Genomic DNA, 14,316 nt, shown 5'->3' with positions numbered 1-14,316 from the left:
AGATCACCAGCAGCGGTGCGAAGTGTGAACTGGACACAGCTTGAAGTTGCGTCACACCGAAGCCGTGTGATGGCTTATCTAATGTTACGTGGTGATCTCTGAATTATCATTAATTGGAAAATGGTTTCGAAGTAAGTGTTGTCATCTGTTTTAGGGTAGCAGAGCACCGCGGATGATTCAGTTACAATAGCCAGTCTTATACCCTGAAGATGGTGGCGACACATTCCTCCGAATCAGCTGTAAACACGTACCAGAAGAGAACACCGGCGAGTGATATTCATGTGTTGTGATGAATTATACCGCCTCATGCCTGTGGCCATCTGAATTATAGTGCTGAATTACTCACCATAAAGAGCCCCAAATATTATTATGCTCGTCAAATCACGAAAGATGGAATGGGATGGGCGTGTAACACGAATGGGAAGAAGATGGAAGTGATGGTTGTGAATGGTTAAGGAAAGAAATTACTTGAAATACACAACTGTAGTTGGGTGGGTGATATTAAAACGAGTCTGGNACTGTTTTTTCTTTTATAATTAACTTTGACATGTTCTACATCCTGTGGCATGTTTGTCAATAACGATCTATGGAACAAATAAAAAGTGAAAAAAAAAAAGTGACAATTAGCAGGCTCTTGTGAATACGCTTATGAACCTTCTGAATTTGTTGACTAGCTGAGCAGCTACAAGCTTCTCGAGAGGGATTCTGCTCTTTGGAACTATGAGTAATTAAGGCGGGCTGTTATGAACAAGGTAATGAACCATGGGGTTCCATAAAATGCAGGCGATTTGTATACTAACTGAGAAACTATTGTCTCAAGAAGGAGTGGTGTCAGTCAGTCAGTCAGTTTCCTCAAGATTCACGGAACTGAGTGTAGACAGGGTATATCGGTTATCTGTGAAGTTCTCCAGCCTGTCGGACTGCTTCGATCTCGAGCAGAAATGGCTTTTTCAGAACTGGTTCAGTAGAGCAGCCGGGGGAATACCCAACACATACGGTAATCAGGGCTGGAAATGAGGGTAGATGAGGGGCGACACCGTCTGGTTTGTTTCAGGGCACTTCATTTTCAGCAAGATATTTCCAGAGCTCCCCTCCCCGACCCATATTTGCGGCCTCCTTTTGAAGCAAGGTTTACCCTGACTCTCCCCCCCCCCAAAAATTACGTCAGTGGCTCGCACTTTACGGCTGCCCAGGTGACGGGGGTGCAGTCCAACAACCTGCCCTCTCTGCAGATGCAAATCATGTAACAGAAAAGAACTCAAATTTGTGATATTAATTTTTGAAATGTGATTTGTTTAGTTGATTTTGTATTGAGTGTATGTTTTCATTTGCCAATAAATATCTGTACGGGTGTGTAATTACTGCTTTACTCAGCTCTCCTGCATTTTCTTTGTAAGTTTTAGTAATCATAGGGCATGGAATGGTTTGTAGGAACAATATTACGCTTGTGGTATTTTTTTATTGCTAGTGGGGTGGGATTAAGTCCCTTGTACTGCGGCCACTTCTGGCCTATTGTACCAGCCCCAGATGATAGGTGAGGGTGATTGTGGAGCAATTGGTGGAATGAAGATTAGCAGAGGAAACCGACGTACTCGGAGAAAGCCTGCTCCAGCGCCACTTTGTCCACCACAAATCCCACTTGACCAGACCCGGGATCGAACCCGGGCCGCCAGTGGGAAGCCAGTGACTAACCGCTTGAGCTATGGCGCGACCCTACGTTTGTGGTAAATATGGGTTCGATTTATGACGGCTCTCCAGGAAGCCTGCCAGCTTCCGGTCACGGTAACGTTTACTCACTGTCGTTGAATCAAAGTGACACCAACCGTTACTAATTTGCAGCGAAACTGATAGTCGTCAGCAAATTCTCCGCGTTATATGGGAGCCGAAGGTTCAATAAACTCTTCCCGAAAGATCGAAAACCACATCAGTTCCAGTCCACGTTTATCACAAGGTCGTAAAAATATTGAATTCCATAGTTTACCCCCCCCCCCAGTCCCATAATTTAATTGTGCTTTGTGTGTCCTGATAGAATACACGCAGTTTTCCGCACAGCGTCCACTTGACGCAGCTGCTGTGGAGTAACACCGAACATTTCGACTCAGCAACCGAATCTGGTCAACATAATACAAACCTCTGCCGCTAGATTGCGAGCAACTAGCGACCCGTTCACCGATGCGTCGTCGAAACTCCCGTAGAGCGCGTGTGGGAGCGAAAGGATGCATGGTTGAATGTAGAGGAAGACCTATAAATTATGGGGCTAATAAGGGACACCCACCGCGGCGGCCCGAGTTCGATCCCGGGTCTGGTCAAGTGGGATTTGTGGTGAACAAAGTGGCGCTGGAGCAGATTTTCTCCAAGTACTTCGGTTTCCCCTGCCAATCTTCATTCCAGCAATTGCTCCACAATCACCCTCACCTATCATCTGGGGCTGGTACAATAGGCCAGAAGTGGCCGCAGTACAAGGGACTTAGTCCCACCCCACTAGCAAAAAAAGAAATAATAAGGGACAGAGCAAACTGGCATAGCGTTAACACTCTAGACTTTATTAGCGAGGTGCCCTCTTCGAATCCAACCCGGCACACCTGCTATCCTGAATGTTTTTAGCGTTTTTCTCAGTCCCTCCTGGAAAATGCCGGAGAAGGCGAGGACCACTTCCTTCCAAATTGTCTCCAATTCGTCTCTCGTCCTATCGTAGGACGTCAGCTCCTGAGTGCGCCGTTAAATGTGGAACAGCAGCACTCACTCCTTCTCAGTCCGGTCGTGTCGTTTTGTGTTTATTTGAAGACGCTGTTTAATTACAGTGGATCGTACAGAGATAGGATGAGGTGGCATGAACTGGACTCATCTGGCTCAGGATAATGACCAGTGGCGAGTTCATGTGAACTTGGTTAATGAACCTTCGGCTTACATAAAACGTTGGGAAATTCTTCAGCAGCTGAGCGACTGGTTGCTTTTCAAGGTCTCACCTCTATGGGGTTAATTTCAACTCCATTTGAAATGTAGCATTATGATGAGTGGTGAATAGATATGGATTTGGAAGGAGGCTCTCGTGGCCGAATGTATTATCAGGTATGTGCTGCATCACATTTCCAAATCATAAAAACAAGGTAGAATTTGGAGAGGTTTTGTTGTTCTTACTAGAGGACCTCCCCGTTGTGGGAGTTCAGGTGATGTGAGCAGAGTGCATACAGTTACCGCTGCGGTAGGCTTGCTGCTGTGTGTGTTCCATAAAGCAGTTATTTATTCATTCAATAAAGTTACATAGTAATTAAACAGATCGTGGCCTGCCGTGAGATGCAGCCACAAGCAGTCAATGTTGAAGGCGTCGCTGGATGAAACATGACGTCAGCGTTAAACGACGTCACGAGTTTCTTCCGTCGCAGGCAGCACGTCTTAACGGCCCTAGACGTTCATTTGTCTGATGCAGTGTTTCTCAAACAGTGGGACTTGACGTTCAGCTGGGTGGGACACGCGTGGTGGACTGGGGCGCTGCTGAGTGCAGCGGCGCATGCGCACTGGTCTCACTTGGAACGCTGCCACACACGGGACCCGTGAGAGCGAGCAAGTGCTGACAACTTCCTCTCTCCATCAGATAAACCGGATCCTGTAGTTCACTGACTGATGTCAGCTACATGTAACGGACCCAACTGAGTAGATGCTATCCCAACTTTTAACCTGAGGATGGAAGCAGAGTGCCAGAAGATGAACAGGGCGCTGCGACGCTGTCGGTGTGCAGCGGCGGCAAGTGACCGGATGCTGAGAGCGGTAACGCGTCTGGCCTGTATTCCGGAAGTACCCGATAATAACCTTGGCCTGGACGTGAAGTATCCTGGCTCGTATTTCATGGCTTTCCTCGGTCCCTCCAGGTGAATATCTGCAGAGTATCTCGAAATAGAAACTACCTCTTCCTTCCCAGTCGTTTCAAGTTCACCTATTGCCATAATCCATTCACGAGGTTCGACGCTAAGCAACGACCACAGTTCATACAGCATCTTTTAGCAACCTACGATCGGGCCTCTCTACTGCCCGGTACGATAATTAGTGAATAATGAATTTGAGAAGATTTGGAAGGAAGCGGCCCTGGCCTAGAACGTCGCATTATCCCTGAATTTGAAGGTAGAGACTGAGGAGAACGTCGGAAACCCTCAGACAGAACATTCCGTTACCGAGCCGACACTTGAACCCAGGATTTCCCGGCTGCGAGGCAGAACGTCTAACTACTTGGAAGCTACGGCTGTTCCTCGTAATATAAAACCAGATTTACACTTTCTGAAGACGTTGGCATTTGTGCGCGTGCGTGCTGCCTGCTGCAGATGCTCTGTTAGTTCTCTGGGAAGATGGCTCTGAAGGGAAACTTGAGGAAGAACTTGTTAAGCTGTCCCCGCAAGAATTTGTCCCATCCCTCATCCGCGTAGGGAAGCAGCTCCTTGTAGATGGTCGGCCAGTAGAGGTTTGCGAACCGCAGGGCAGCTTTGTCTGGAACAGGTGACGTCATATCCTGTTAGTTGTTCCCACGTCAAAGCGCCACGATACCCCCAGCTCCCCCTAAACGTCTCGATAGAAATAAGTAGAAATTATTTTCTTTTCGATCCTTGTAACCTGAGTCCTGCGGGCAATTCATCTTAAATATAGCTTAACTATAGGATAGCGCTGTCTCGCCTTGGAGATCCTGGCGCCGTCCATGCGGTACAGAAGTTTCCCGCTCTTAACTTTCCCAGGCAGTGCCCATTTGCCTTTCTGGTGAGAGCAGGTTGCTGAAGAGAAGTAGCGTTGGGAATTGAAGAAGATGGTTCCAGGTTGCACGGTGTCATGACCCAGAAGAGCACAGTGTGAACCTTTCGCCGCAGTAAGCGCGGCAGATCTCAGTGAACCCTTCCGGTCAGCCACTGCCACCTTCTGGGTGTTGCACGGAATGGGAGCCCCGGGAACATACCCTTCACTGCATGACATAGATGGCGGAGTAGTTGCCGCCCGGTCGCGGCGAGAGCGCTTTGACACAGCTCACAATAAATGGGACGGCAGAACATGAAAGATAAACACGACACAGGTGAAAACTGCTAATAAACGGAAACGAGATGCATAGGAAGAAAAAAAAAACACTGAGAAAAAAAGAGGCCACAGAAGAATAAACGGAGCTAACTAACTCCATGCAGCTGAGCCCTCCTTCAGAAGCCTTCAATTCTGCAGCTACTCAAGAACTTCACCAGCATTTTATGTAACCCGAAGGGTCATTACCTCATTCACAAGAGTCCTACACTGGTTCCTATTCTGAGCCAAATCAATTCAGTCCATACCAATCCAATTTAATATTACCCACCCACTTACGTCTTGGTCTGGCTAATGGGCACTTTGCTGCTGGCTTTTCCTCCCAACCATACTACATGCCCTGCCGTCTCATTCTTTTTTACTTGATCATTTCAATTGTAACTGCCAGAGAGTGCACGTTATGAAACCCCTGATTATGTAGTTTTCCCCAACCTCCCGTCACTTCACTTCTCAAATGCCCTCAGTCTGTATTCCTCCCTTAATATCAGAGACGAAGTTTCACACTCGTACAGGACCGCAGGCAAAATTATTGTTTTGTATATTCTAATTTTTACGTGTTTGGACAGCAGACGAGAAGACAAAAGTTCTGCGCTGAATGGTAGCAAGTATTACGCGAATTTAATCGCTTGTTAATGTCTACTGTATCAGGTTTGGATTTGTTACGGTCATTCCCACATATCTGAACTGTGCCACATTTTCAAAGAGATCTGTTATCTGTCTTCATGTCTTCATGATTTTGCCCTACATTTTTGTTACGAGACAGCAACATACTTAGTTTTCTGTGTGTTGAATTCTAGACCAACCTCCTTAATGACGTAAATTAAAGTCTGCGTGTTTTTTATGGTATCTACATTATCACCCAGTAGATTCACATCGTCAGCATAGACCAGCAGCTGATGTGTCCCATTTAATTTCAGTCCCACCCGGTTTTCCTGATCCCTCCTAATGGCATATTCTAAGGCAAAGTTGAAAAGCAGTGCCGATAAAGCATCTCCTTGTTTTACACCATTCTGGATAGGAAAATTATCAGACAAATGTTTACCAATACANGAGTCAACAGACGTTTCGGAGGAACATATCGCCCTTATAACATATCGTTATATCCCAGAAGAATATACTCCTGGGCCAAAAAATAATTATATACAGAGTTTTATAGGGTTCAGCTATGGACACATCCACAAAGTTGAGCCGAAATGTAATGCTCGGTGTGTAGTGCGATATTCTCTCAACAGATGGTGCTAGTCACATGAATTCCAGAGCCACCTTATCGAATGGCAGGAAAGTCAAAGAAAATGGCGGCAGAACGGTGTGTACATATTTTCTGGCCCACTTTATATATACGAAGGAAAATCGAAAAGTCTTTGCCCTAGTTTTTTTTTCAGCCACAACAATACACGTACAGGGAAATCAAAATACAGACAGTGTTCTAAGTACCTTTGACTATTTCTCCACATAATCACCACCCCAGTTGAGGCATTTGTCCCATCGCACCACTAGTTTGGAGATGCCGCTCTTGTAGAATTCTGCTGGTTGAGCGCAGAACCACCGCCGGACAGCGGTTTTCGTGCTGTTGGAAATGGACCTCTGGCTTGCCAGGAACTTCTTCAGTGGACCGAACACGTGGTAATCACTGCGGGTGAGGTCTGGACTACACGGTGCATGCTCCATAATCTCCCATCCCAATGACTGCAGTCGCGTCCAGGGATTCACATGGACGTTGTGATTCTCCTCCATGAGAACGCCAGGCCTCATGTGGCAAACAGGACCGCTGCCCGACTGCAGTCATTGGGATGGGAGATTATGGAGCATGCACCGTATAGTTCAGACCTCGCCCGCAGTGACTACCACGTGTTCGGTCCACTGAAGAAGTTCCTGACAGGCCCGAGGTTCATTTCCCACAACACGAAAACCGCTGTCCGGCGGTGGTTCTGCGCTCAAATGGCGGAATTCTACAACAGCGGAATCTCCAAACTAGTGGTGCGATGGGACAAATGCCTCAACTGGGGTGGTGATTATGTGGAAAAATAGTCAAAGGTACTTAGAACACTGCCTGTATTTTGATTTCCCTGTATGTGTCTTATTGTGGCTGAAAAAAATAGGGGGAAAGATTTTTTGATTTGACGTCGTTGCGCAGTTTGGTGTCACCATAGCAAAGAACGGTGATCATTAGCACATCGCCTGGAGAGAAGTTATGCCGTGGGTCTCGAACGAGCGAGGAGTCGTTTGTTTCAGTGTGTTTCGTGATAAAAATATGTGAAGTGTATATTACATACAGGACACGGTTTACGATTGACTGTTTGTGCTCGTTATTCGTGGAGATTGCTCCTATCGTCGACCTCGACACGTAGGAGAGCGCGGGAGAGGTTCATATACTTCCCGTTGGCTCAACGTGTGTACTCACCGAGCTCATCGTTGCCTGTGAACAGGTTCGAGGCGTAGACCTGCATATCGCCCACCTCCGGCAACACGTTCACGTGGCGCACCTTCAGGTACTCTTCGCCGTCAACCGTGACCAGATCACCGCGCACAGTCCAAGTGCCTGTCAGGTCCCCTGCAAATCAAAAGACTCACTGAGAGTGTAGTGGATACCACAGCGTCATTTCTGCGGCGCCGGTAACTCGACGTTTCGTCATGTCACCGAGCGGGTGCTTATCTGAAGCTTTCAGTGATACACTAATTCTCGGTTTGACTGTGACGCCACATAGCTACAGCCGGTGCAATGGGCCGGTGTAGCGACTCGACAGAGAGATCGCGGTTCGATTCTCGGCAGGGACAAGAGGTTCTTCTTTTCTCCGCAACGTCCAGACCGGCTCCGAGGGCCACCCAGCCACCCATACAATGGGTACTTGGGGCTCTTTCCCCGGACCTAAAGCGGCTGGGCGTGATCCGTACACTCACGTCAACTTATTGCCGAGATCAAGCATGGTGGAGTTATACCTCCACTCCCCATACGTCTTCATGGAGTGATGTTTTGCCTAACTAAACCCAGGGATATATTTGCTTTTCTGAGTTCGTAAATATGAAGTGGAAAGTCATGCAAGGAAGAGGTCGTGGCCTAATGGAGGTAACATGGTTGAATGGGACTGACTAGACTGAGGAAAACAATGACAATTCTCAGGATAGACAGCGTCCCAGCCGAGATTCGAAGCGAACACCTCCAGAATATGAGTCTAGAGCATTACCGCTGACAAACCTGCTCGTTTATATTATTTGAGTGACTGAGTAAAATCGCGAAATGCCTCTATCGTGTCAGCCGGTCTGTGGGCAGAGACTTGAATTCGAGTTCTCTGAAACAAAGAGCAGTACTGCCAACCGATCGACTGTGACATTCACTCAGATAATATTAAAATATGTGATAGAGAAACAGGGTGTCACACTGTATAGCGGATTAATTTGGTTCAGGATATGGCCCATTGGCGGTTTTTTGTGAGCACGATAATGAACTTTGTGGTTCCAGATAAGGTGAGGAATATTTTGACCAGCTGAGCAACTGTAGCTTCTCAAGAAAGAACAGTAGTAGCACTGCAGAAGTGCTCGCAAACCCTGTCTTGAAGTTCTTCCTGGTTGTCGTCAGTCACTTCAGCCAGTCTGTCAGGATAGTCCACGGCAGTTTCCTTACAAATCCCTTGCGATTCACCGTGTCCCCTTACTTGCTGCCCGACGCTGTGTTGTATAGCTACCGATAGCTTCATAAAGGAGCCCTCCAAACAAATCATCGTGACATAGCCCATTTTTGCAGTGCCAGTCAGTTCGTATGATTGTTTCAGGTAACCCCCTCCCCTTTGTCACGTTACTATACTTGGGATAACAACAGTGCCTGGGGTAGTCCTTACGCATGCTGATGTTGTAGACGCCCTTGCCGCCGATGGGGAAGCTAATGATTTTCCCCTGCGTCTTGTATTCACCCTTGATGACCAACGCAGGAATCCGGAAATCGACTTCAATGACCATGTTTGACGGGTCGCTCAGGTTCGCCCTGCAGGAAATAAGCAACATGTAGCCTCTGAGTGTCACAATCCAGTGGTAACAATACGTACCACGCTATTTAACATTGTATATCCATTGTCACCGGGTTAGAACCATTTACAGTGAAATAAATAATAATAATGATAATAATAATAATAATAATAATAATAATAATAATATATTCAGCGACTGTTGGTCTTTGTTATGGAGACACAGTGTGTTTTCTGCGATGCAGAAACTGATATTTTGGATACCCAGATAACGTCCAGGCTCCGTGTGAAGATGGATATATGGTTTCTCCGAGACCAGATTATACGATGCCATAGCCCAGGAGACCAAGATACGGAGTGTAGCCCCCTTGTTCTCATGCTGCATCACGATATACAGAGTGTTCAATGTGCCTCGCATCACAGGAAACCACAGAATCTGTTCCAAACTTGTCTGTGTTTCCGAGGACATCGCGGAGCAGGTAGGCGTCCACACTAGTGCCACTGGTCTGCTCTGTCAGGTCTCAATGTCACCTGTGAGGCAGGAAACTTCGGGCACCTTGTATACTGATCTTCCGAGTCTTATGAAAGGAAGCGTCTATGCGCCATTTGTCGCTAGGAACATGATTCTGTCTTCTCCAGTGTCACTGTTCGCCCCCTTGTGCTATACTGAGGCCGCGGAAAGAAGTTCCATGGGTCGACTCCCTCCACAACTCACTTCCCCACTCCAGTCGTCCAGCACGTGTTCACACGAATGTTGGCAGTGGCAGCTTTCGCTAGTGAGACGCGATTTGGGCTGGTTGTCACAAGCCACCAGAGAGGGGGGAACCTCGTCACAGCCACCCACGGGTCTTGTTTCCGTGGCCTCAGTGTGACTGCTACAAGCGACCGACCTGAAGCTCAGAATGTCAACGTCCTTGAGACCGCGGGTTTCGCTGTTCCTGATGATCATTTTCACGTCCGCTTCATTGCCTCTGTAGTCGAGCAGCAGCTCCGGGACAAACAGGGGGTCGAGCGGAGGGAAGTCCACTGCGGGCAGCCCTGTAGACAAGGAGTCGGTGTAACAGTGGCCACTCGAAACAGCCGCTGCATGCAACACGGCGGTAACCGGATGAACTGCGCAGGCGCACTACATTTTGTAACACATTCTAGCCGGACACTCCATATGGAGATGTACACGCGGTTCGGTGCGCAACTCTCTGAATGCCTGTTCCTCACAAAGGCTGTAGAGAGAAAGAAAACATTCGCTTCGTGTCCAGCGCGGTGTTCCAGGTAATGATATTATGCTGTGTCGAGAACTGCTGGACTGAATTTGATCAAATCATGTATCTGAGCCCGTTGGACAAATTTGTCGAGTCCTCTCAATTTCCTACCAGTCGACGCAACAAAATCTGTGCTTCGCCATAGTATCTAAATGGCGGTTCAAAACTAGAGCCAGTATCAGAGTGCCACAATTGTTACAATTCCTAACTTGTTTATTGTTAGACTTACCATCGCTCAATACAGCCACTCCCTTCTGGAGATTGCGCTTAGCACAGGCCTCAAAGTCAGGACTGCTGGTGGGGCAGGGCTCGAAAACTTGAGCTGAAACAGATGAAGTGCTGTAAGGGCGAGGGCAACGCAACCGCAACTTCCGAGAATTGTTATCAGACTGAGTTTAACACGTGGAACTTATTGGAGCAGCACAAACTAAGGAAACGGCAACGCGATTGCAACGGAACTCGTGGAAGACTGAGACAATCGACTTCCAGGCAACTGAGCAATCCAGACCTCTCGCAGTTGCGTTGCCACGTAGTTTCCTAGTGTTAGCTGTTCTAACACCCTTCTGTGATTCGTTTGTCTCTTAATATGGCACGACAGGATGACGAAGCTGCAGGTAACTGAGCAAGAGCCCGGTGTATATGGCAAACGCCACCCAGACTGTGCTAGGCAGGACAAAATAGATTTGGCTGGGGAAAGAATTTCTCATGAGACTTGGGAGTCTGGATCCTGGTTAAGTTCTTTCGAAACTGTCACGGAAGAACGGGTGCAATGCGCGTTCATTTTGTTGCCTAGGAACCGTGGCGAACACGGTGCTCACGAACTTTCGCGTTCCCGCAAAAGGCGTCGAATTTATCGACAAGCTGAGCAACTGTCAGGTCTTCAAGAAGGACTCTACTCCATGACGTTAGCTTAAGAACAGGTAACCAAGGCAACTCTTGCACAGGTAACTGCATTATTACTGGATGACCTCAAGTGGACGGTTTGGCGGTGTACTTTCCTGCCTTCTATGGAACTTGAACTTCCAGTGCTGTCAATATTTATGAAGAGTTATGTACTCTGGGATGTATCGCCGTGTAGTCCGATGAAAGACAAGGTATCGGAGGAAAATTTCGCCTCCATCTTCAGGATAGAATAATAAGTCAAGTAAGAGACCTGGGCGAAATATCTTGAAAGTACAGCTAACTACACGGCATCACAACACCGGTGTGAGAACCTAAAATCTTACATGTGTCCTGGGACGTGATGCCGTGTAGTCTGATAAATGTGTGAGTGGGGTTCTTCACAACAGCCTGCTGCACTGCTGATGCGTGTGTTTCGCCATTCTTTGGGCCAGATGTTACGACTGATTTCTTCAGAACTTCGAAAGTGAAACCATGAACGCTATTTTAGGGATGATGGGGAAATTCGCTGGCCTCTTTCACTCTGCAGTAGCAACCGGAGTGTCGTAATTCCGACCCCTGCGGCTGCATAACTGTTGCTCTGCCAGCAGATCGTCGCTCCCTGCCTTTGCTTGGTACCATTCTCTATGCATTCTCCGTCCCTCTCACGCATGCTGTGCGTCCTGCCCATCTCGTCCTCTTGCTTGTTTGTTCAGATGACGCATAAGTAACGTTGATATGGTGACTTTTTCAACTTGTAAGATTTGAGGTTTTCACGGGGGTGACTATGAAGAATGCCGTCTTCTGAGAAGTGGTGCCGTGCAGATTTGTGTAAACCGACGTTTCGGAAGAAAGTACCGTTTCCATCTTCAGGGTAGAGAAATCCGCGAGCGAGAAAGCAGCGTGAGCAGGCGGCTGGAGACTGCCACTGCAGCCACTGCTCACGCTGCTTTCTCGCCCGCGGCACAATCGCAGTACGAATACCATCACCACAAGAAATGTGTAAACAAAATGAAGGACTCAAACATGCCAGCAATTTTCACTCACAGCGGATGTTGTAACCGTGATCCCAACCGAGCCGCAGTTCTCTGCAAGTCACACGCCTTCCTCTCGTCTAGCCCATCCACATGAACGAAGTAACTGAACAGAATAACGCCCTGAAATTGCGGAATTTCCGGTTACTGCAGCGGCCAATTGTCGAGCGTTAGCACGTTGCATAACCGTCAGCTGCGTTTCTATTCTGTGAGAAGTGACCATATTTTCACGTGGATATGTGCGTATAACTGAGACTGTTTGCGATCCACAATTAGTTCGTGTTATTCGTTGAAGATGGCGTTAAAAATACGCTTCAAACCGTACCGTTCGATAACGGGAGAAAGTAGTGAAAGTCAATGGCACGAGAAAATTTTACGGAAAATCATGGGGCTTCCCTTTCAACTCTTAACTGGGTTTGCTCTCTAACTTACTTCATGGAGCTGAGCAATCCTTGACAAGCCGCCGGCTGACCATCTACTCAAGGACTTCCCAGCATTTTATGTAACCGGAAGGTTCATTACCGTGGTCACAAGAGCCCTTCACTGGTCCCTATCTTGATCCGTCCAAGTCGGAGGCCCTTTGTGCCATTCGTAACAAACTTATTCTGTGAGGAGTCACTAGTCCCACGCCCAACCCCCCGCTGAAGTATCACCCCTTGTTAGTTGTCCCGCGACTGCTTATTCAATATATTCGCAGCCACCCTTTACATCTGGAGGCCATCTTCTCCATCCGCAACCTGAGGACGCGCCATGTCGTGGTCCCCCCCCCCACAAATAACGTGGGTTTAGTAGATATTAAACAGAGCTTTCCTGTTCTCTACCGCGGCTCCAATTCAGAACATCCAAAAATGTTACAAAATTTATTCCACCAGGCAGGTTAATATAGCGGTAACGCTCTAGAATTGTATTCGTGAGGTGCTGGGTTCAAATTTCGGCTGAAAAACTGGCTGTCATGATTTCTGGTGTTAGTGGTCTTCCTCAGTCCCTCCTAGCAATTGCGGGATAGTGTTTCGATTAGGCAACGACCTGTCTCTTCCAAATCCCTTCTACATACTGAAGCATCGTGAAGTGTACATTGCATAGCGCATGGAGCAAAATGTTCCTGCGAAACGTCGGTACAAGATCAGCTGTGACCAGAGGTTTAAGAAGGTCACTTTCAAATTGTGCCGCTGCTCGCCTGGGCACCGCACCCCTCGCTGGCCCAGTTACATGTATTCCTCGTGGCCCTGTCACCTGTCGTAACTTTTGACTCCATTTCGAAGTTGCTTCACCGCTGTTCCGATTTTGCGACGTGATGTGTGACCACACAGCTAACCGGCGCACTGCAACACAGCATTAAACTGCGCCAAAGTTCTGAATTTGCTGTCCTCGTGGCATATATAATGACACTGTGAGTAGTTGAGGCTGTGTTGCATCAGATGACTGGATGACTAATGAACTGGACAGGGCTTGGAAGGAGGCAGTCAGCACCCAGTCTTCCCGGGGGTAAAGGGAGGCCGGACGGCGTGTAAGGCTGACAACCTCATCACCCTCTGTGTAGCCAGTTGTCTAGATAATGTGGGAGCCTCGACGCCTCACAACCCTGTGGGCCTCCACGGTCTGTTACAGAGATATTTTCACGTTACTTTAACATATTTTGGCATGTAGACCCGTCACTAGGCAGCGGCCCGTAAACAACAGCAAAGGAATACATCACGTCATCGCTAAGCAGCAATTGCACTACAACAGAGGAACGATGATTTCTTCGCGGTCCGTGCCGAGCGAAGCAGGACAAGTTCATAGGCTGCTCAAAGTCATAGCATTGAAAGCAAATTGTATTTGAAGGCAACGCTATGAGCTCAGTAAACAGCTGCAAGACTTACGTATAGATGTGGCTATGAGCTCAGTAAACAGCTGCAAGACTTACGTATAGATGTGTCCATGAGCTCAGTAAACAGCTGCAAGTCTTACGTATAGATGTGGCTATGAGCGCAGTAAAAAGCTGCAAGACTTACATAGAGATGTGGCTATGAGCTTAGTAAACATCTGCAAGACTTACATATAGATGTGGCTATGAGCTCAGCAAACAGCTGCAAGTCTTACATATAGATGTGGCTATGAGCTCAGTAAACAGCTGCAAGACTTACATATAGATGTGGCTAT

The 14,316-nt window shown here is 47.7% G+C and overlaps 1 protein-coding gene across 1 annotated transcript in view; it reads right to left on the bottom strand.

Annotated features, from left to right (window-relative positions):
* Positions 1-3,214: 3,214 nt before the first annotated feature.
* The window catches only part of LOC111867839 (protein takeout), a 12,412-nt gene continuing 1,310 nt past the window's right edge, over positions 3,215-14,316 (bottom strand). The window contains exons 2-6 of the mRNA XM_023858034.2: positions 10,491-10,583; positions 9,893-10,040; positions 8,880-9,022; positions 7,448-7,597; positions 3,215-4,476 (exon numbers count right to left, since the gene is read on the bottom strand). Coding sequence (XP_023713802.1) covers positions 4,322-4,476; positions 7,448-7,597; positions 8,880-9,022; positions 9,893-10,040; positions 10,491-10,583 — 689 coding nt within the window. The 3' untranslated portion in view covers positions 3,215-4,321. The remainder of the gene's footprint in view (positions 4,477-7,447; positions 7,598-8,879; positions 9,023-9,892; positions 10,041-10,490; positions 10,584-14,316) is intronic.

Source organism: Cryptotermes secundus, unplaced genomic scaffold, assembly GCF_002891405.2.
Source record: "Cryptotermes secundus unplaced genomic scaffold, Csec_1.0 scaffold2252, whole genome shotgun sequence".
Classification (NCBI taxonomy): domain Eukaryota; kingdom Metazoa; phylum Arthropoda; class Insecta; order Blattodea; family Kalotermitidae; genus Cryptotermes; species Cryptotermes secundus.
This window is presented reverse-complemented; position numbering and strand designations above follow the sequence as displayed.